Consider the following 22,803-nt stretch of genomic DNA (forward strand, 5'->3'; position numbering starts at 1 on the left):
GTTATGTAACTTGATCCCAGGACAGCGAATTTTATGTTTGTGTATTTGCTTGATGGCTTGTTTACTCGTTGGATGATCACGACAAACTTCTAGATTGCTCGAAAGAGTGTGGCATAATTTAGCTATGCTCTCAGCAAGGGGGGATGTCACAACCCAAAGTTGTGATTTTTTGTTTGTATGTGCGCTTCGGCATCGCTAAATTATTTCCCTCCAATTTGTCGCTTTCTTTGCACGGTAGAGTTCTCTGCTGCAAGAGAGAACTCTGGTGCAACGGGGGATTTCCCGCCAGATTATAGCTTCTTTGCAGTGTGCATCTCTTTTGCATCATAGTGATGCACGCTGTAAAGAAGTTCCTGCCATTTGTATTCGTATTCGCGCCACATTATTGGCCCATTCCTAATATAGGCCCACGTGGCGGCTAGCGATTGGCTTGCTAGCCGTACAAAAGGCTTGGGTAGTTTCCGCCCAAGCCGGAGGAGGGAGGACGAGAGAGATTCTGTGTGAAGATCTCCAAGCGCTGCGGACCCTCGCGGACCCGACGCGCCTCCCCTAAGCAGGCAATAGAGGCAATAGAACCGAGCCTACGGAGCTTTCACTTCTCGCCTCTCCCCGTCGCCGAGCGCAATCCTAGACGTATCCCTTTCCTGTAACTTCGGACCTGCGGAGCCTAAGTAACTCCGGGGAAACTTTTCGAACCCAATTTAACCGGACCCACGGAGCCTAGCAAACTCCGTGGGAGCAATCGATTTGTCAGAGTCCTCCAACGAGGATTCAAGCGGGAGCTGTGCCTGGAAACCTGTCCAGCCTACACCAATACCATCTTTGGGCGTAAGTAAACAATCTTTTCAATCAACCATTATGCCTCCGTAACTAATTCTAACTCACGTGCGCTAAACCACCCCGCGGTTCTCTCCAGCCCCATGTGCCCGGGCTGCTGGCCACAGCCTGTGTGCAACGAGTACGGGTCCGGTACGACCCCGGTTCGCCCCCGGCTCGCCCATGGCAGCCAGAATGGGATCGGAATCACCGCCGCACATGGCGATGAGGGCGGGATCGGGGCCCGGCCCGCACAAATCAAAGAACACATTTGTGCAGGCCCGGCAGGGGAAACGATGCTGAGGGGAAACCAGCACGGGTTTGTCACAGGTGGAACCAGCCTGACAAACCTTGTAGCCTTCTATGACCAGGTCACACGCTGCCTGGACGTGGGAGCCGAGGCTGATGTCATCTTCCTGGACTTTAGGAAGGCCTTCGACACAGTTTCGCACCCTATCCTCATTGGGAAGCTAGCAGACTGCGGAGTGGATGCCTACACGGTCAGGTGGGTGGCCAACTGGCTTAGGGACCACACCCAGAGAGTGGTGGTGGATGGTTTCTTCTCGGCTTGGAGGGAGGTGGGCAGTGGGGTCCTGCAGTGTTCGGTCCTTGGACCGATATTATTCAATATCTTCATCAGCGATTTGGATGAGGGCTTGGAGAGCAACCTCTCCAAGTTCACTGATGATACCAAGTTATGGGGCAAAGTTAGTACACCAGAGAGCAGGGAGCAGATTCAGGCTGACCTGGACAGGTTGGATCAATGGGCAGAGAGAAATAGGATGCAATTTAATAAAGATAAATGTAAGGTACTCCACCTGGGAAGGAGGAACCCCCAGCACACCTATATGTTGGGGAGTGTCCTTCTCAGCAGCTCGGAGGCAGAAAGGGATCTTGGAGTCATAATCGACTCCAAGATGAACATGAGCTGGCAGTGTAACGAGGCCATCAACAAGGCCAATCACACCTTGTTGTGCATTAGCAAGTGCATGACTAATAGATCAAAGGAGGTGATGCTCCCCCTCTATGCGGCACTGGTCAGGCTGCAGCTGGAGTAGTGTGTCCAGTTTTGGGTGCCGCACTTCAAGAGGGACGCAGGGAATCTGGAGATGGGTCAGAGGAGGGCCACTCACATGATTAGCGGCCTTTGTGATAGACCCTACGAGGGAAGCCTGAGAGAGCTGAATCTCTTCAGCCTTTACAAGAGACGGCTGAGGGGAGATCTTGTGGCCACCTATAAACTTATTAGGGGAGGTCAACGGGGAATAGGGGAAGCTGTTTACTAAGGCGCCCCAGGGAGTGACTAGGAATAATGGGTGTAAACTAATTGAGATTGGATTTAGGTTAGATATTAGGAAGAACATTTTCACAGTAAGGGTGGCCAGGATCTGGAATGGGCTTCCAAGAGAGGTGGTGCTATCACTTAGCTTGGAAGTCTTCAAGAGGAGGCTAGATAGTCACCTGGCTGGGGTCATCTGGCCTCAGTCCTATTTCCTGCCAGAGGCAGGGGGTCAGACATGATATTCTGTTGTGGTCCCTTCTGACTCTACAATCTATGAACCTATGACACCCAGATGGGAGGGAGAGCAGGGCTCCGCGCTCCACTCCACCGCAGCAGCCGCTGCCTGCTATAGGCGACAACTGGGACTTTGACGCTGCTGTGGGAGGCAGGGGGCTGTGGACCCAGGTTCCTGGCCCTGTAGCCCTGGCAGCTAGGGGCCCCCTCCAGCAGGGCTGGAGCGGCAGGAGGCTCTTGGTTGTGAGTGAAGGGCACTGGCAGGGCTGGGGGGCTGCAGGGTGGGAGTGAGGAGCATAAACAACAGTGGGGGGAGGCTATGGGGGGAGCAAAGGGTACCAGCAGGGGTGGGCAGTGGCAGTTTGGTGTTTTTATCAAAGAATTTGTGATTTTAAAACAGAGGAGACCCAGATCCCCGAAGTAATCACTTCTATTCTATTTTCAGTTCCCTTTGTACTAAATCGTAACATTTTGTTTGCCTTTTAATAGCTGCTGGGTAGTCAGCTGTTGTTTTTGGCCAGTAGCTCACCATGATTCCCAGATCTTTCCCCTGTGGCAACCCATCACGTAGCCCCCATCACAGTGTAGGGATAGTTTGGGTTATTTTTTTTGCCCTGGTGCTTCACTTGATCCTTAGCTACCTTGCATTTCACCCACCATTCAGTTGCCCAGTTGCTAAACTTTCTAGATCCTTCTGCAGCCCTTCTGCCAAGAGGTGTGCTGCAAAAGACCACACCTCAGCCCACCCCTCCTTAATCTTCCTGCTTTAAACTAACCCTGCTCTACCCCTTCCCCATTGCCCACCCTCCTCACTGCCCTCCAGAGCCCAGCTCTGAGCACGTGACACGGGACGAAGTGCGACGCAAACACGTGACGGGCCAACCGCACTTGCGCAAACATCCGCACGAGGGGAGGAGGGGCAGTGTGCGCATGCTCAGTCATCCGCACCTGGGGATGGGCGAGGCTAGTTTGCGCATGCTCAGAGATATCCGCACCAGGTGTGGGGAGCCGGGGGGGCGGTTTGCGCATGCTCGGGAGGCGGAGACGCCTGCTGTGGGTGGGGCGAGGTGGTGCCCGCTGGGCGGGGCCCCGCGGCCCCGCCCCGGCCCTCGCTCGGTTCCCGAAGACACTCGGCTCTCTCCGGAGGCGTCCGTACCCCGTCTTCCCCCCCCCCGCCCCAGTCCAGTCTTCCAGGGCTGAGGTTTGGGCGCGGGGCCGGCGCGGCCGCAAGATGGCGGCGGGTGCCGCTGAGCAGGCGAGGCGGGGGCCGGGCGCGGCCTGAGGGCGAGGGGAGGAGGCGGGGGCGGCCGGGGCTGCCCCATCACTGGCGCCGTTTCGCCCAGCCACCCGGCATGGCCCGGCAGCCCCGGCCGCTGAGGCGCTGACCGTCCTCCTCGCCGCCGCCCACCCGCCTGGCCATGGCGGACACCAAGGTGAAGGTGGCCGTCAGGGTCCGGCCCATGAACCGCCGAGGTGAGCACCAACCCCCGCCCTACCCCCCTCCTGGGCGCCGGGCCGGGGGCAGCGCGGAGTCCTGTCCTCCCTCGACGGCCATGGGTCCCCTGCGGGCTCTCTGCGGGGTGGGGTGCCGTCGGGGGACGTGTGCGCGCCCTGCTGGGCATGGGGTAAGGGTTGAAGAAGGGGGGCAGGGAGTGTGGGGGTGCTCTCTGCTGTGCACGGGAGGAAGGGGGGATGTGGAGAACCCGCTGGGGGGGGAGGGGGAGTGAGTGACCGCGTGTGTCCTCTTCTGTGCAAAGGGAGGACATGGACAACCTGTGCATCTGTGTGTGTCCTGGGGTTGTCCACTGCTTTGCATAGGGGTAAGAGGAGGATGTGGAGAAAGGTGGGTGCGTTAATGGGCTTGTTCTTTTCTGTGTATGAGCAGAGGGAGGATGTGGAGAAGCTGGGGGTGTGTGTATGTGCAGAGCCATCCCTTAGGGGTGTGTGAAGTCCAGGGCATGTAAGTAGGGTGGGGGGACGGGTGGCGAGCGGCCAGAGCATGGAGCTGGCGGTTTGCTGCAACAGAGCTGGTGGCACACGGTGGCTGTGGCTGGGCCTGTACAGCACTGTCCATGGGGCCCCCCAAAGCACAAGGCTTGGGACAGATGCCCCAATTGCCACCCCCCACCCGGGACAGCTCTGTGTACATGTGTGCATGCTGATGTAGGTATGTATGTCTCCTTTTGCATGGAAATAAGGAGATGTGGAGAAGCTCTAGGCATGTGCATGTGTGTATATATTTGTGTGTGCGGGGGTGTTCCCATCTCTATATGGGGGTGAGGGGAGGATGTGGTGAAGCCCTGGGGGACGTGCGTGCATGCATGCACATGTGCACGGGGAGTGTCCCTTTCTATGCATTGGGGTAAAGGGAGGATGTGGAGAAGCCCTGTGAATGTGCACGTGTATGCATTTGTGGGTGTATCCTTCTGTGCATGAAAGCAGGGGGAGGATGTGGAGAAGCCCTGTGTGTTGTGGGGGAGGGATGTCCCCTTCTGTGTTTGGAGGTAAGGTTAAGATATGGAGAAGCCCTTGTGGTGTGTGTGGGGATTTGCAGGGGTGTATGTGTGTAGTGTGTGTTCCCTCCTGTGCCTGGGGGCAGAGGGAGGATGCAGAGAAGCCCTTTGGAGTGTGGGTTTGTGTGTGGGGGTCCCCTTCTGTGCATGGGGAAGTGGGGAGGATGTGGAGAACCCCTGGGGGTAGGGGGGAGGCAGGCTGTCCTTTGCAGGGTGACCATGTAAAGAAGGCACATTGTGGGGAGGGAGCTGTGCTGTGCAGGGGAAGGGTGTGAAGAAGCCTGGGGGAAGAGGGTTGTGGAGAAACTTTGTGTGGCGCTGTCCCCCTCTGTGTAGGGGCAGGGTATGCAGAAATCCTTGTGGAGAGAGTGTGTGTCCCCCCTTTTGTGCATGGGGCCAGGTGGAGGTTTCTCAGACAGTGGGTAAAACCCTTTCTGTCCTGCTCTCTTCCAGAGCTGGACTTGAATACCAAGTGTATTGTGGAGATGGAAGGGAATCAGACTGTGCTGCACCCTCCGCCTTCCAACACCAAACAGGGAGAAAACAGGTAAAAACACAAAAGAGATTGCTTCCCCCGGCCTATGTCTGACCCTGCCTAGCTTGGATGAAGCAGTGGGTTAGGACCTTGAATTGTTTGAGCACTTTTGTTAAAGGAGCAGCAGTTTCTCAAATCACTCTGGGTCTCTTTTGGAGGCCGTTGCGACTGGCTAGAAAGGAGTCTGATGCTCTTTTGCTCACAGCATTGTAAACTAGGGTTATTCTCAATGGAATTGCATCAGTGAGACATTGGATTTAGGCCCCAAGTTTCTGGTTCCAGGAACCCTCGGAGGAATTAGGAGCATTGGTATTATGTGTGTGGACGCAAGGCGATCACTTGTAGACTTCACTGTTCAAAGTTGATTGTTTCGTTGACTATTAGATAAGGTAGATGATTGGTCAGCTATGATTGTTGGTAATAGTTTTGGCCCTTTCTGTCATAGGGACACTGTTAATGAGCTGCCGTAACCTTCAGGTTTGATTTACGAAAGCAGAAGAGTGCTCTGAATTTTGCAGATGCTAGGGGTTGTTTTTTGGGTTTTGTTTTTTTTAAAGACTGTATTTCCTAGGTTGCAGCATAGTTGCATTTGAAATGTTGGAACTGCTGGATCCCTTGTTAATGCTGTGCTGCTCTATGAAGTACTAGAGGAGTGTGCTAAAATAAATGGGAAAGTTGGCATTAGTTGTGAAGCCCCTATAAAGACTACTTTTGGAAATGGTCCAAAATACCAGTGCACCAAACTAAAAATAGATCGGAACAGGAAAGACTTCCCCACGCCCCCAAAATAGGGCAAAAAAAAAGTGGGGAAGTGAGAGCAAGAGTTGCATTGTGTGCTGATCTTTTCAATTACTTGTTGACTGTACTTGTTGCTCCAAAAAATATTTTTAGTTAAGAGCAGAAATTTGGGTAGATATAGCTTATGGGTATTGTCTTGTAACTTTATCCCCCCTATCCAATAACTGTAGATGCTTTTTGTTTTTTGGCTTGGCTTGGCTTTGAAATCTGTGTAAAGCAGTGGTCGTGAAACTAGTTGATTGCAATTGACTGGTGGATCCCAGAGCCTCTTCAAGTTGATCCTGGGTGGGGGGGCTGTGTGTGCGCACCTGCCTGCCCCCCGGCCTAGAAGGTCAGTCAGTGGGGGAGGGAAGGAGCAGAGGCCTGGGGGCCAAATGCAGTGGGACTTGGGGTGCAAAGCCCAGCTGGCAGCTACAGCCGCCCCCACCATGCACAAATATGGGGGGAGGAGGGGGGGACATGCCCTGCCCTGCCCCGCTCCCAAATGCATGGCAGCACTGGCAGCTGTAGGTAGGGAGTGGGGAAGCCCTGCACAACCAGGGCAGGGGATGGAGCCTCGATCAACTTTGGGGGGGGGGCACGCAGCCCAGGAGAGCATGGGGGGGGTGGCATGTGTCCCCATATCTGCATGTGGGGCAGGGCAGGCTGGGGCCAGCGTAGTGCTCAGGCCAGGTAGTTGGAATGGTGGTGGTGGGAGAGGGACCACCAGGGGACTGGGGGAATAGCCCCGCCCCCCCCCCTTTACTCCTAGCGCTACTGCTGAGTGCAGTGCAGGCCAGGCCTGGTGGGAACAGCCTGGTGCAGCCTCTCTGCCCCCCCCAAGGACATGGGGCCCGGAGGCTGGCGGGCCTGGCAGAGGGCAGACTGCAGCTGCAGCCCGGAAGTGGTGGCAATCAAGGCCCCAGCGGTGAGGGAGGGAGTGGGGTAGGACTCGGGCCTCTATCTGCCCTGCCCCCCAAAGCCCTTTCCTCTCCTGCCTTCTCTCCCCACAGACTGCTGGGTGGATGGGGGGGTAGATTTTCAGTTCCTCTTAAATTCCAAAAATGATTTCCGACCTAAAAAGCAGAGCAGAGAGGAAGTTAACCATGTTAGTCTGAAATCAGATAGAAGGCAGAGTAGAGATGCACCTTTATAGACTAAATACAAGGTCAGTTACACATACATAGGAATTATTTGTGTTCCCTACTTTGTAGCCAAAATTTAGTATACTTGTAGACCATATGTAGCATAACTGATTTTAATATTAAAAAAGTATTGAGTTTTTCTGTGTGTATACTCGCACTGATCCAAATGCAGGGTCAAGGCCATAATCAAAATGATTTAACTGCATGTCATAAAGATCTAGGCTCTCTTCCTGGCTCTTCAATAGACTGTGACACCTTGGTCAAGTCATAACCATGGTTCTCCATCTTCGTTCTTCAAAATGGGAAAAACATTGTGGTTCTTTGTTCAGGTGTATCCTGTTTAGAATGTCAGTTTTTTAGGGCAGGATCATTTCTTACTTGCTCTATGCAGTGTTTCTTATAATGGAGACCTGATTTTATTTGGGATCTGCTATGATATTGATAAGATTTATTAGCTGTATTTAAAGTGTGTGGCCTTAATAGAAAATTGAGATTTCCGTGGAGAAGAACAGTTATAAGAACAATTGAAAAAAAAAATTGTGTGGGGTTTTTTTTTCCTTTTTGTTCAGTATGAAATCATGAGATACACAGAGAACTTTACAATATCCAACTAAAATAAAAAATGTGGAGTACCTGTCCTGGTAGAGAGAGCTTTCTTCAATGATAGGCATTCTGTATGCTAATGTTTGGGAAAATATTACTCTGCATATATTTGCAAGGGAGTCACAATAATATTGTTCCTGTAAGACTCCACATAATTTAGCTGTCTTTCTAATACCTGTTCCATGTATATCCTCTTTTTGATCTTCCTGGACTCTTATGCATATACCCTTGCATCTCTTTGGAACCCTGCTGAAGTGAACAGGACTGTTCAGAGTTTTGCCCATGTGGAGCTCAGTGCTTTGAGGTTTCTGCTGGATATTAATATTTCCTTTTACAAAATTCACGTCTGAATTTAACTAATTGGAAGCAACCTTGAACTATGTAACATGCAATTGACCAGTTAGTTAGGGAGAATTTTTGTGTCATCTTAAAGAAAACAAAGAACCCCCAAAAATAATTCAATGTCTTCTAAATCCAGAAGTTGCAAACAGCCTGATTTGAAGTTTGATGAGTCTTCTTTGTACTTAGTAGGATCTCTTAAATTGCCTGCCAATATTGACGTATCAGTTTTAATTGGTCTCATTTAAAGAGTCTAAATGGTTATGGTATTGGAGGAATTCTTCAATTTTGTGTATATATCCAAATGTAATGTCTATCCTGCTTGTATTTGGATTAATGTCTCAGTAGGGATAAAGACATCAAATCGGTTTTGATTTTCCTTGTGTAGCTTGGTTTCATATTTCTCAGCTAGATTTTTTCCTTCTAAAGCAACAGTGCATTTGAAAACTTACTTTGCTTGTTTGACTGCATTCTTGATCTTATTTCTTTTTTAACCTTTTGGTGGGGTTTTTTTTTTTCTTCAGTTGCATACAAATTTCAGTTCAACATAGCTTTTCCATTGACTGTGTGCGGAAAGCCTGAGTCGCTAATGGAGGCCCAGTTCTGCTACTTTTATCTATACTGAATAGTTCTTACTCTTAGGAGTATTCCCTTAGACTTGAATAGAGCTATTAGCTACTCAGTATGAGTAAGCACAGCAGAACTGGGCTGGAACTAAATTAGCTCATTTTTATTTAATAAGAGTGCTTGTGAGAGAAGAGAAAACAAACAATATAACTTACATTTTTTTAAATTAAAAAATGCAATTGTGCTATCATTCAGACTGGCAAATGTTATATTGAAAAATTGCCTTTGTGGGTAAATGAAGGCAAGAGTTAGCGCTGTGCTTCATAATGAGAACAAGTGGTTTCCAGCAGAAGTTGCAAGTCAGTTTTTGGCTTATTTCTTATTTCTTCTTAATAGAGTTTAAATTGAGAAATTATAGCTGAGGTAAAATGGATTTCTGAACCTTTGTGTCTTTATATAGAGTTCCAGTTTGTGACCTGAACAGACTGTCTAATTTCATTTTAGACAGAACTGTCATACATGATGGAACGTGTATCTAGAACCGTGGTTTTCAACCTCTTTTTGCTTGTGGACCCCTTTGGAAATTTCAAATGGAGGTGTAGACCCCTTTGAATTGTAGCGTGAGTATTCACATGCTTTTGATCAGTCATCTTTTGCTGAACCCTTACAGGTTGAAAACCAGTGGTCTAGAAAGCTGGCTTTTATAAAACAGTTTCAGATGATAAAAGCTTATCTGTTTCATTATGATATATTTAATCTGTGACCCTTTTAAACTTCAGAAGTGGGTACTGTACATCAGTAAATATCATCCCCATTTTACAAGTGGGAAGAACAAGGAGTAGTTTTCACTTGCCTCAACTTATACAGTGAGAAACTAGCAGAGCAGTAATGAACATTCCTTAGCTCCAGGTCCCTTGTTCTAACTACCAGCCACATTGCTTTCTCTAACTTAATAAGCAAAGCATGTGACAGTTTAAGTTACTTTGATTAGTGCTAGAACTCTGCTATTCTTTGAAGAACAGGCTAGAAGCAGGCCTTTTTACCCCACAAAGGTACGATTTTTCCACTTTTAATTATGCACCTTATTAACTGAGAAACATCAAAACCTAGAAGAAATTACCAAGCTGCACTTTACTTTCATTGAGCTAGTAAGTACTTACTTGGTTTGGCATTTGAGTTGCATCAAACAGTTTCAAAAGAACATTTTTTTTATTAGTTAACATCAACCTCTTATATGTTGGCTAGAGCTGTTGCATGTTAGTTGGATTTGTCTTTAATGGTAAACTGAACCAAATCTAAATTTGAGTAACAGTAGGGCTTTTTCTGTAACCTTTTACTGGGAGCTATATTTTTCTGGGTGAGAAGAACCAGGAATACTTCCTCTACGTGCATAGGTGTTTGGTTGTCTTTTTTCAGCTGGAAATCTGTTTCCTTCCTCTTACTAAACTCCTATGAACTAATAGGACATACTGAATTACAATATATGTTTTATTTTTAAATATGTATTCCTTTTCAGAGGCTAGGGAGATAAAAGCCTCATCTGTCACGTTTTCATAAACATTTCCATGTTGTTGCCTGCAATAAATGATGCCATATGAGATGTAACTACTGAGTAATTGAAACTGGTTTAGGAATTGAGTGGATGCTTCTAAGTATTTTTATTGAAATGTTTGTCTCGGTTTTTTTAAACCAGTTTTGGGAAGAAGTATAAAATACAAGTTTGCATTTAGGTCTCTGAGTCTGCTGTAAATTAAATTAGAAAGGACTTTTCTTGTGCCTCCTTTGTACTTGTAGGTGACTTTTAATTGTTAGTTAGAACAGACTTTGCCACCTTTTTAAGAACATGAATTCGAGGGATTTTGAATAACCGAGTGCTGCTAGTTTATGCTTACAGGTTTCCCTTGCTTTATGCTGCACACGTGTTCTTGGAAAAGGGCGCATAACTCATATTCGCATAAAGGGAACCCACTTTTATAATGTAACAAATAGGGATACGTTCCAAGACCTCGACTTACTGACCCCCAAGACAATTTTGGTACTCGCCAACAGCAGACAGTACACACAAGCACAGGGCATTATCATAATGGGGATGGCAACTACAGAAACGTGTTGCAGACAACGAGCAAGGAGCACAGATCCACACAGGAGACTCTATTTTGGTGCACATCACTCCCACAATGCATCGCATAAAGCAGCTGACTGCTTCCACCACACCAGTTGCATATGAGTGAATTTACCTCACATGTAACAAAATTTTGGTATAAAAAGGGTCATCACATAAGAGTGAACTCACACATACAGAGCCCACATAAAGCGAGGGAAACCTGTATAATCTGCTTTGATTTTTACTAAAGCATTTGTATCTTGACAAAAAATAAAAAAGAATCTAGAGTGGAGAGCTGAAATATTATTTAAAATCTATTCCTTTACAGGATACAATTCTTGTACTTAAAGGTCAGTTAGCATTTGTCAGCAAGAAAATGAATGATAGTGGTGAATGGCTACATTTAAATGTTATTGTGTGGGTTAGAAAATGTAGTGAAATTCTTCAAAGGGTACCTTAAAAATGCATGTAGCGAAGATTACAGTTTCTGTGAATAAGCCTCCTGCCCTGCCTTTTCCAAGTTTGAGCTACTTGTTATCTATTCGAGAACAAATCCTGCAAATCTTACTTTTAAAGTGGCTGTTCTTAACTTCTGAGGCACAAGTTGTTGTTTTCCTAGACAGGAAGCATTTGGTAGTATTTTAATTTATAGATTCATTCAGATACGTGGAGAGTTAGCAGTCATCTCATTTCACTTGACACTCCCTTCAGACAAGGTTCAATTGAAAGGTGAGACTGTTGCCACACTCACCAGCTCCCAAGAGCAGTGACCTCTTTCTCCTCCTCCTCCTCTTTATCTCCTTCAATGGTGCAAACAGTGGTAAATCAAAACAAAAGCTACAAGCTCCACTACAAATGCCATCTACCAAAGTTGGTTCAGAATCATGATTTCCCCCTACCTCCTTTTGGCAGAAGGACAGAGTTGTTATTGTTTATAGAATAAACTATTTTTTTCTTAAAATGCTACTATCTAGGAAAAATTTACACGCACACGTTGAATCTGCACTTTGTTGCCGAAGATTAAGTTTGTTTTTTAATTTTTTATAACCTTTTTTTATCATCTTCACTTCATGGTTTATGCATCATTGCCTGTTCCAGCTTTAAAAGCTTTCAGACCATCATTTCCATCTGCTTGCTTCTCTTGTAGACTATAACGATCTGGCCTCCAGAATAAGAGATTTAATTTATATAGAATAGATTTCTTTCATTAAAAAATAACTAGGGATGCACCAATAGAGATTTTTGGGGCTGATATCAATAGCTGATTTTTTTAAGGAGGCACGTAGGCCCATACCAATCCAATTTCCAATACCAGCCTAGCAGCATGGAGACCTGCACACAGCTGGTAGGTTTGGTGTGGTGGAAGGGTGGGGGAGGGGGAGGGAGAAGGGGCATTGGTGGGGGGGGGGGGGCAGATCAAGGCCCCTGCAGTGAGGGAGGAGTGGGGCAGAGGCTGGGGTAAACGCTTCCCAGCCAGGGCCGGTGCGGGACAGAGCCGCACCTTGTCCAAGGGGTGCGGGGATGTGCGGGGGGTAGCTCCTACTGCTGCATGCCACTCGTCTGGGAGGGCATGAGTGTGTGGGGCATATGCCCCCAGATCTGTGCAGAGTGTGGTAGGCTGGGGCTGCACCAGGCTCTTCCCAGCTGGGCTTGGGCCAGATGGCGGCAGTGCTTAGAGTGGCGGGATGGGCTATGGTGAATTTTGGGGTGACTGCAGTCTGAGCTCAGCCCACCCAGCCAGGAAGAATTTGGCACAGCCCTAGCCCGCCCAGTGCAGATCCAGGGGCACATGCCGCCCCCCCCCCATGCCTTCCCGGGTGAGTGGTGGGAGCCGTGGCAGCAGCCGCCGAAGGAGTGGTGTGCAGCAACGGGAGTCACCCCCCAGACAAGCCACGGCTCCATCCTGTGCCTGCCCTGGCAGTGCTTGCCTCAGCCCCAGCCCTATTCTTCCCTCACCTCAGGGACCTTGATCTGCCCCTGCATGCCCCTTCCCTCCCCCTTCTCCTTCCACTACACCAGCCTTAGCCCCTGGAGGCAGCTCTCCAAGCTGCCAGGCTGTGCTTCTCGCTGCTTGTGCTGTGCTGTAGCTGTGCCTATGCACAGGCCGTTTATTGGCCTGATATGACCTATTTCCAATACAGACATTTTTCTTTATATTGGTACCGATCTGATATCAGGACAATGTATTGGTGCACATCTAACAATAACAACTCTGTCATTCTGCTGAGGCGGGAATCACAATTCTGAATGGACTTTGGAAGATAGGATTTGTAGTGGAGCTTGTAGTTTTTGGTGCAAACAGTGGTAAACTGAAATGTTGAAGGAGAGAAGGAGGATGAGCAGGTCACTCACTGTTCTTGGGAGTTGGTGAGTGTAGCAACAGTCTCACTTTTCAATTGAACCTTGTCTGAAGGGAGTGTCAAGTGAAATGAGACTAGTTGCAGAATGTGGGGTTGGAAGTGGTAGTCCAGAGCCATTTCAGTAACATTTGACTTAGTTACATTTCAGATAGGAAACTAGGTACTGTTCCAGAAAAGTACTGTTCTCGAATTCCACATAATTAAAAATCCTTGAGTTTCAAATTACTGGCACTTGGCACCATGCTTCCTGAGGTGGCTAGAAGCAGGGTAAATGGAATAAATATTCTGTGAGCAATTTTATAAAATCCAGATAGCTGTATATACCTTGTGCTTGGATCTTTAAATGGCACTACTGGAGCAAGCTGGCACTAGAAGCTTTTGAAATTGTGGGCAGGCTTCACTGTGTAATTCTAGACTGGCAGCATTTCAGAACAAGTGCAGACGAGGCATTTGAGGAAACAAAACTGTTCTTGGTATTGCCTTGAATGGGCAGTCCTTGGTTTTTATAACCTTCCTTTACATGACCACAATCATTTGAATGTTCTTGGGTGAAAATTAATGTGAGAAGTTGAACTGACAAACATTTAGCTTGCACACTTATTTTGAAATATTAGATGCCTCCACACCCTACAAAGTTAAGTAGTTTTGTTAAAAGAGATTAGCAAGCCTTTAGGTACGGTTCATTTCTATGGTTGGTATGACTGTGTGTGCTTGCATCTACCCATTATCCCAAGCTACCTTTTTTATTTGTTTTTGAGATCTGTATTATTGCTAAATTTATTTTGGTTAGTACATGTTGAAATTAAAAAAGGCTTTAATTTAAAAAAAAACTGTCTTAAAATAGAATTTTCTTTTTGTTGAGGAAACTGAGACTGAAGGATAACTCAAGGATATCAGTGGTGTAGATTATTAGTGGCAAAGTGGTTTTTCGTCTAGTCCCAGTTCTTCAGTGTGGCGTGCACAGGCAGAAAATCCAGTTAATCAATGAGATACCATGTGCCTTTTTTTAAAATCTAGAATCAGCACCAGAATTTAACGTTAACATGAATACTTGCTGTTGTTCAATACAGCAAGATAAAAATACAGTTTTTCTTTTCCAGGCTTGCTGATTTATTTTCACCATCATCATTATCATCATTAAGATTACTGTCGTCTTTTTCAAATATTCTACTTCAGTGGTAGTGGAAATGTTTGATTTGTATAGTTTCAGCCTTATGCAAGTTAGGTGAGGAATATTTGTTACATGTAGGAATGTTTTTTCATGTTCAGTAAAACTAATCCAGTGCAATAGTTGTACTCCTTTGTATTGGTATCTCTGTCATCAACTCCTTTGCTTTTAAAATAAGTCTTTTGGCTAAACTCATATTAGTACTTATTTTTTAAACTCAAGGATGCATTTTTGTTAAAGATCACCATTTCTTCCCTTAATTTGTGGGAGGTGCTGTATTGAGGAGAGGTTAAGGGACCTGAACCTGTTCAGCCTCCACAAGAGAAGGCTGGCTGAGGGGGGGGATCTGGTGGCCGTCTATAAACTGGCCAAGGGGAACCAGCAGGCAGTGGGAGAGTCCCTGGTCCCCTGAGCACTGCCGGGAGTAACAAGGAACAACGGCCATAAATTGACTGGCAGTAGTTTCAGGCTAGACATCAGGAGGCACTACTTCACAGTCAGGGCGGCTAGGAGCTGGAACCAACTTCTGAGGGAAGTGGTGTTCATACCTACCCTGGGGGTCTTCAAAAGGAGGCAAAACAACCACCTACCCAGGGTCATTTGACCCCAGCTTCCTTTCCTGTCCATGGCAGGGGGTTGGACTTGATGATCTGCTTAGGTCTCTTCTGACCCTACCAACTATGATACCAGAAACCGGGGTCTGTTATTTAGCCATATGTTGGTCCAAGTTGTCAGTAAAGTTAACTTCATTGACTGCCCTACCTATGCCCCTTGCGTGGAAAGACTCAGTTTTTTTAAAGAAGAGAACTACGGAGAGAGCAGTTCCATATTTCTACTTACGTGGCTCTTGGCCTTTGGGTCTGTTAATGGAAGCAGTTCATGCCAAAGCACTGAAAAGCTATTTTCAGGATGAATGCTTTCAGTTGCACAAGTGAATATTTTCCCCAATCATATCATTCCATTTGCTTTGTATATTGATATATGTTACAGGCTTCAGAATGATGCAAAAGCTCTGCAGCAAATATGAAATTGCAAAATAGTTGCATTCATTCAGTAACTTGTGACAGACTGAAGTAAGGCTTTGCAACAATCTGTTCACCTGGAAGTCAACATGGACTGAACCTACACCGTAGCACCAAAGTGCATGTCTCAACTGTTAACTGATGGATAATACTGTTATTTGGCAGCTGTACTAATCTTATGATCCCTGCATATAAGGGGACTAAACATGAACACAGCTTATTTATTCGTTGCCCTCAACTACTTACTGTCATGTGAAGTTTGTCTTGAGTGAGGCCTACAGGTCTTCAGCATTTCCTATATAAAACTAGTAACTATTCTTCCATGAATTGTTAGTGGATACTGAATTTGAGTGCTGGCATCAAAATCATAGGTCTCTGGTATTTTAATGAGTTGGCAATGAATTATTGAGCTAAGGAGTAAGTGGTTGCTGGCAAACAGCTTAATAACTGAGTGTACAGGAATGGATTAGAGCATGGGTATCACTCATCCTGCCCCACAGGCTAGATGGTGGGGTTGGGGCTGGTCAGCAAGCCACTTTCCTGAATGATGAAGCCTGGTTTACATGGAAGAGTTTGTTGACGTAAGTTTGTATGTACCCATAAATAAGTTTTAGTGTAAAACCGACAACATTGAGGTTTTGTGTTGACTAAGCTACCCCACTCTTGGAGCAATGCAAGTCCTTAACTGATATATGTACATAATAGAGACACTGGTTGGATTGGCTCAAGAAGTCCTTAACTGTATATCCCACATGGCTCAGTAATAACCGTTTTGGCCAGAGTTCTGGAGCTCCATTGCTCCAGGGTCTAGTTGAATTGAAACCTGTTGGTTGGTTGGTTGGTTGGTTTGCTTGTTTGCTTGTTTGCTTGTTTGTTTGTTTGTTTGTTTGTTTGTTTGTTTGTTTGCCTCTCCCAAATTCCCAGGGTGTTTTTAGAAGTGCCTTTTTTCCCCCCCTCCCCTGCCAGCTGGCATGCGTGAACACACGCAAATTGCTTCATCCAATGGCTTTTATTTTCTTTGCTCCCCTAGCTGTACACGCCACAGGCAGCTCCCCATCAGCATAGGCAACCTAGCTCCCCCTGTGTGCACATGGTGAAGGTAAAGCACTGGGCAGCCTGGCTCCCCTCTCCCAGATGCACCGGAAGCTCTGCAGCACCAGCAGCCCAGTTACCTCCTCTCCCAGTTGGATATACAGTGCTGGGCAGCCCATCTCCCTACTCCGAGCCCTGTGTCCATGCATGCAGCAGCCTCCTCCCTCCTGGCTATGTGGGGGGAGCCAGGCAAACCGGTGCTATAGCGCTGCATAAACAGGACATAGCTGGCCAGACTGGTTCCCCCTCTCCCATCCATATGCACTGTGAGAGTTACACCCCCCCTCCCCCCCCCCCCCCCCCCCCCCGCACATGCAGCCTGGCTTTCTTCCCTCCCCCCCAGCATTCCCCCTTCCCCTGTGGTGTAAGAAGGCTCCCTTCTTTGCTGCAGGCACAGCTTGGACACTCCAGTCCTCCTTGCAACTGTACAGCAAGAGCAAATGGGGAAGGGAAATGGCAGCCAGGCAGGGCTGCACATAACCCATAGGTGACTAGTTGGCCAGCCTTGCTGCACTCCTTTGGGAGGGCCGTGAAAAGGGCCAGTTCAAACTGAAGTATGGGGCAGTCATAGAAATAAAGATGCGTATGAGGAAAAGGTGGAGCAAACCCCTGGGTGAGCTGGGCTATGGTGAAGAATGCAGCAGGCTTGCCACAAGATGTGGTCTTGGAACAAAACATCTGGATCTGCACCACTGACTTGTCCTCAATACAATGAGCTTTAATGCTATACTAATCAGGGACCCCCTGTTATCACTGCACTCACTTTGTGCAAACCTAACGATGGAGAATGAAAAGAATGAGGAAAAGGATGCCAAAGGATTATTCTTCTCTTGATAGTCCTAGATATGGCCACATTTTTGTCTCTTCTACCGTGATAGGAAACTGTCCCTTCCTATTCTGTGACTTGTTGCCATTGGTGGCACCATCCCTGTTAGAGGCAGGCAGGTAACAGGCCAAGCAGTCTTAGGCTTGCTTTGTCTGATTTCACTTGGAAGCTGACTCAGTCAAACCACAAGCAACAAATGATTTTTGGTCAACTTTTTATGTCCTTGGTTCACACCCCAGAACACTCACCTGAAGGTAGTCTGGCTTTTATTTCTAGTGTCCATTAAACTTCAGTTGTTTGAAAGAAGTCCTTTCTTTTGTCTATGGCTGTAAATATAATGAACATCCTCAGCTGGAATTTCTTTTGAGAAGCAGTGTCAACATCTGCAGAGAAATAATGTGGGTGAAAAAAGCAAGAGGCACTCTAGAGATGACCTGTTTGCAGCCTTTGCAGTGCACCAACGCAGCTGAGGAAGAGTGTGAATCACAACTCTGTGAACAGTGCAGAAAATGCACCACTTTAATTAATTGAAAAGACAGTATAGCTGTGTGTCAAGTCATATTGTTGAATTGCTCTCCCCAGACAGCCATCTGCCAAACAAGCATCTTGCTGACTTATCATAATGCTTCTGATGAGCGAGTGGCTGTTCATGTTTAGCAACTGGTCTGTGTTCACTTGTCACCTTAATAACAATGTTTCTTCTTCAGCTTGGGGCACGTGCAGCACAATATGCAACCTCTGCAGACATGCCATTATTCACATTGCATGGTTTCATGAGTAGGGAAGTAGAGGGTAAGTTGGGTCCCCCAAAATGACAATTGGCACATCAACAGCACTGCTGTAAAAAAGGCAGTTGGGAGAAGAATGTCCCTGTTTGCAAAACCTGGAAGAGTCCTGTGTTGCTAAAGATGTGAGTGTCTGTACCTTTCCTCATTACCCATCCTTTAATGCCTGTGACATGCCCCTGTGATCCATTAGTGCTTTTATGGCACTGGAAAAGTAACTTCTGATTAATGTGCTTCCAGACAAGGGAGGGGGACAGAGTGGCACGTGTCTCTGTTGCTTCTCTAAAGTTAAGGAACTCTACTGCTTAGTCACTTGCACATTGCCCATGTTATAGCCAATTGTAGGATGACATGCTTAATACCTTTGCACTTCTCTATCGCCATGACCACTCTGGATTTTTCTGATCCCAAACCAATTCCCCACCAGCTGGTAAACCTGTTGCAAATTGCCATGTTGTGTTGCCCATTCGTTGACTGTCAAAGCAGGTTACATGCTTAAATTTGAGTAGTGGAAGACAGGAGAAAGTTTATTGCACAGTCAAATGAAGTCACACTTCCAAAAAAACTCATACAGCTTCTGGCAGTCATTCTTGACCTCCATCACTGTGTGACCTCATCACTTGCTAGTTTACTGCAAGTGATGTCCTTGGAAACAAAATTGGAGTTGTTGGATTGTCCAGCACATGGAGAGAGTTTGGTGAATATACAAAGTTTTTTTTTTTATACACTGTATGTTCTTTATTATTTATATTCAAGTCCCTAACCCCACTTTCCCCATGGTTGGCAAAATCATGGCTGTTAAAACAAAAGCCTTATGGGAACTTTCATAAATTTAATTTTTATAAATGGGCTTGTATCCTAAGAGTTTAGAAACTTGTGTTCTAACCAATAATGACACACTTTTGTGCACAGTTGAAATGTGAGAGTAGCATTTTGGTTATAATCTCAACTACTTTGGCAAGCATTGCTGTGTACTTGCTATTGTATGTGTGGGTGTAAGTGAAATAACTATTTTTTCCAACTGTACAAGGAGATGTGCCCATATGCTAGTATCAACGTGTACATGTATTAATCCTTTAAAATGGTACTGAGTTAACTGATTTGTGTTTAAATGCATTAAACAACATAAAACATCTTACTTTTCCAAAAGCAGCAAAATTCAGTGACTGAATTAAGTGAATGGAAAACATTTATAGCTGAAAGACCTGTAAATTTACAACTGAGTCCGACCTTTTGTAAAACAGTAGGCTGAGGGGTTTCACCTGCTGAATTTAAAAGTGCTGTGTGTTATGCTTTCAAAATTGTTCTTCTGTTTGGGGAGAATGTGACTGCATACTGTTTTTTGGCCTGCAATTTTTGGAAAGTATTTTTGTTTTAATAAAATAGTAAAAGGGAGAGGGCTGTAGCAACTATAGGTTATAATATCTTTTACATTGCATAGGTTGCATACCTGCATAATGCAGTGCGCGTTCTCATTTGTTACCCTGTTAGTTATATTCTAACAAACTCTGCTAGTCAATAGATTGGTTTAAATGCATAAATAACTTCAAATGCACTAAACCTTTCAGCTCTCATCTACTGTGTAATTTAATTGTACTCCAGTTAACTGAATACTAACCATAACTGCATCTGCCTGTTTTGTAGCCAGTTTTACTCCATTTAAGGGCTTCAGATAGGGTGAAGAAGAAGCAGCTGTTAAAAGGCATCTGTAAGAAGCCTTGAAAATTACAGGAGCTAGTCAGTTTTAGGGCTGTTCTCTTCCCTTGGGACTGAAAAAGTCTATGTATTCACTCCAAACTGAATGTGAATAGCTCTGTCTGTACTGTGGTGTCAGTGACCCTGGAAATAACTAGCTTCCTTCATTTTCAGGGCTTTCTAACAGCCCCCAAACTGATTGTTAAAAGCCTTGAACACGAGGGGAGCTAGTTAGTTTCAGAGTTGCCAATACCACATCACCAGGGATCCTGTTTTTCTCTGATAAAAATCACAAATGATCTCATACCCCCTCCCCCAATTCATGATTAAAATTAACCTTCCCTGCCCCCCAGCCCTGGGGGGGGGGCGGGGGAGGGGAGAGGCAGCTGCAAGGGCTACAGGGCCAGGGACCCAGATCCACAACCCCCTGCCCCCGACAGAAGGCAGCAGCTGCTGCAGTGGCACAGAGCTGACTCCCCCTGCCCCGCAATTGCCTGCTTGTGGCTGGCTCCCCACAGCTGTGCGCTCCCCTTGGGGAAATGGGGGGAGGGACCCGTACCCTGCAGATGTGTGCATGGGGCAGGGCAGGTGTGCACTGCAGTCTCTGGTTCCCTCCCTGCTGCCCTCCCCTGGGGCCTTCACAGCCCAGGGGTGAAACCTGGTGCTTCAGGGCAGAGTGCAGCTATGCAGGAAAGCTGCTTGCAGTTTGAGCTCCTGGTGACGCATCTCGTGCATGTGGTAGCGGTGAGGGCCACTACCCCGTGCTTCCCCTGCATGCTCAGGGGACATGTTGCCAGGGCACTGTGGAGCTTGCAGCAGCAAATGGCTTTCCTGCGCAGCTGCTCTCTTCCCTGCAGTGCTGGCTCCTACCCCACTGGGCTGCAGAGGCCCCGGGGGGAGGATAGTGGGGCGGGAGCCCAAGCCTGCAGTAGGAAGCCCTTTCCACCCCTGCCCCGCATACAGATCTAGGGGCTGTGGGTCCCCCTTGCTCCCCCTGGGTGTACACTGGGGTGGGGAGCTGTTCCCCGCCCCACTCCCTGGACAAGTTGCCTGTGGCCCCGTCCCACTCCTCACTAGGGCTCTGTAGCCATGTATTGCAGCCCTGGGCCTCAAGCCTGAAATGCTGCATGGCTTTGTGGCAGCCCTAGCCCCAGCCCTGCCCAATGCCCTCCCTCCCTATGGGGGTCTGAATCCCTCCCCGTCACCTCACTTACCTGTGGGAGCTGCTCTCCAGGCTCCCTGCGGCTATGTGCATGTAGTGCCCCCTGCCTAACCACCCTTGTCCTGCTTCCTCCCAGCCGCCTTCAGGCTGGAGCTCTGGCAGCCTGCTGAGGCCTCACTGCAAAATCCGCGGGTTTCTCTTCTACACTGATAAACCCATATTTCATTCCAGTAAGGGGGGGAGTCCACATTTTACTCTGTTTTTCTGTGGGAAATGGAAAACCTGGATCCCCCTGCACATCACTGAGGCTCTTGTAAACAATGCTGACGCAGCACTGTTAGCAGCCCCAAAATGGACTAGTTCATCTCATTTTCAAAGCAGGTAAAATATACTTTTGGGGATGCTTATTACATGCCCTAAAATGAAGGAAACCATTCAGTTTCAGAGTTGCTTACACCATAATATTGACAGACCTATATACTTATGGAGCGTTCTTTAAATGCAGTTTGGATGCGTGTGGGGGGCAAGTCCATAGCCTTTTTCAATCCTAAGGCTCTGTGCTTACATGGAGCACACTGTATAAAGGGTTATTTCATGAGCATTTCTCTTGCCTTGCTTTCAAAAGGCTATTTAACATAGCTTAATTAGACTTTAAACATGTGGTTGCAAGTGTATTATTTTCACTTCCTATTGACTATTTAATAATCAGAGAATTACCTTAATTCATATGTTGTAAAACAAGTTACTGTATAATTACAAAGAGAAGTCCTTTTAGACTCCCAATTTATCTGTAAGTACTGGTTCCAGATGGGTGTTTTAAGAGCATATTGAAGTAAGACTGCTTTTGATCTTGGCCACACAGAACTTTCTAACCAAGCTAGTACCCAAGTTTCAGACCCTGTATGTCAGTTTGGCAAGTACAAGTTAGCTTTATTAAGAGAACTCCAACCTGGCTTGTCTTAATGTGTCATCCCTCAGGGAGAAGGATGCTTTAAGCTTTCTTACAAGTTTTTGCAATTTTGAGAACAGAGTTTCAACACTCCTTAATAAACTTGTATCTTACTCTGTCCTGTCTCCTCTAAGTCAGTGGAGGCCCATCACACAATTTGCCTCTTTTTCCTCACCTGCTTTTGGGCTGAATAAACCAGAGATGAATGCAAGACCTGTCTAGAACTTGAAATGTAATGTCATGAAATATTGTTTATGTTGCCATTAGCTTCAAATTCCCTGGTTTACCTTGCACAAATACCTCCCACTTAACTTTATTCCTACCATCTGGTTGAATCATTCTGTTAAGAAAACTGCATTTACATACAGATTAAGGATTCTTGATACATGCTATTTGTTTTCAGTGTTGTTCTATGTTAGACAGAAAAGCAGGGTGGCACCTTGGAGACCTAAGTCTTCAGAAATTCAAAAGTTTTCACAGGCAACAGCCTACTTCTTTAGATGCTTTGAAACTTCATTAGCTGCTATGATAAAGTAGACTGTTATCTTCAAAAAGCTTATACGTTTCTGAATGAGTCATTCACTAGGTACCCCCCAACCCTGGCTTCTGCCAGACCTCAGATTAACACGGGTAAGGTTTATGCCAGTGTTTTGAGAGCATTAAAAGATCCCAAAGCACCTATTGTATTTAATTTTAATGAAAAAATATAATAAAATATAACTTTACTGTTTGATTCACCCTAAGCATTTCAGCATTAGGTTAATAACCAGGAGAAACAAAGCAAAACTGACTAGTAATAAATTAATTTGCTGTGTCTTTTTTCTGTTGT

At 46.5% G+C, this 22,803-nt stretch overlaps 1 protein-coding gene across 6 annotated transcripts in view; it reads left to right on the forward strand.

The window, feature by feature from the left end:
* The first annotated feature begins 3,421 nt into the window (after positions 1-3,421).
* Positions 3,422-22,803, forward strand: part of KIF13A (kinesin family member 13A) — a 188,375-nt gene continuing 168,993 nt past the window's right edge. For 4 of the 6 annotated variants that reach the window (XM_006269194.4, XM_019498469.2, XM_019498467.2 and 1 more), the window contains exons 1-2: positions 3,422-3,805; positions 5,299-5,392. In XM_006269194.4, the coding sequence (XP_006269256.2) occupies positions 3,751-3,805; positions 5,299-5,392 (149 nt within the window). In that variant the 5' untranslated portion in view covers positions 3,422-3,750. Of the gene's footprint in view, positions 3,806-4,314; positions 4,500-5,298; positions 5,393-22,803 lie in introns of those variants that run through there. The other 2 variants (XM_019498470.2, XM_059724392.1) reach the window with 2 other exon arrangements.

This window comes from Alligator mississippiensis, chromosome 3 (assembly GCF_030867095.1).
Source record: "Alligator mississippiensis isolate rAllMis1 chromosome 3, rAllMis1, whole genome shotgun sequence".
Lineage (NCBI taxonomy): Eukaryota > Metazoa > Chordata > Crocodylia > Alligatoridae > Alligator > Alligator mississippiensis.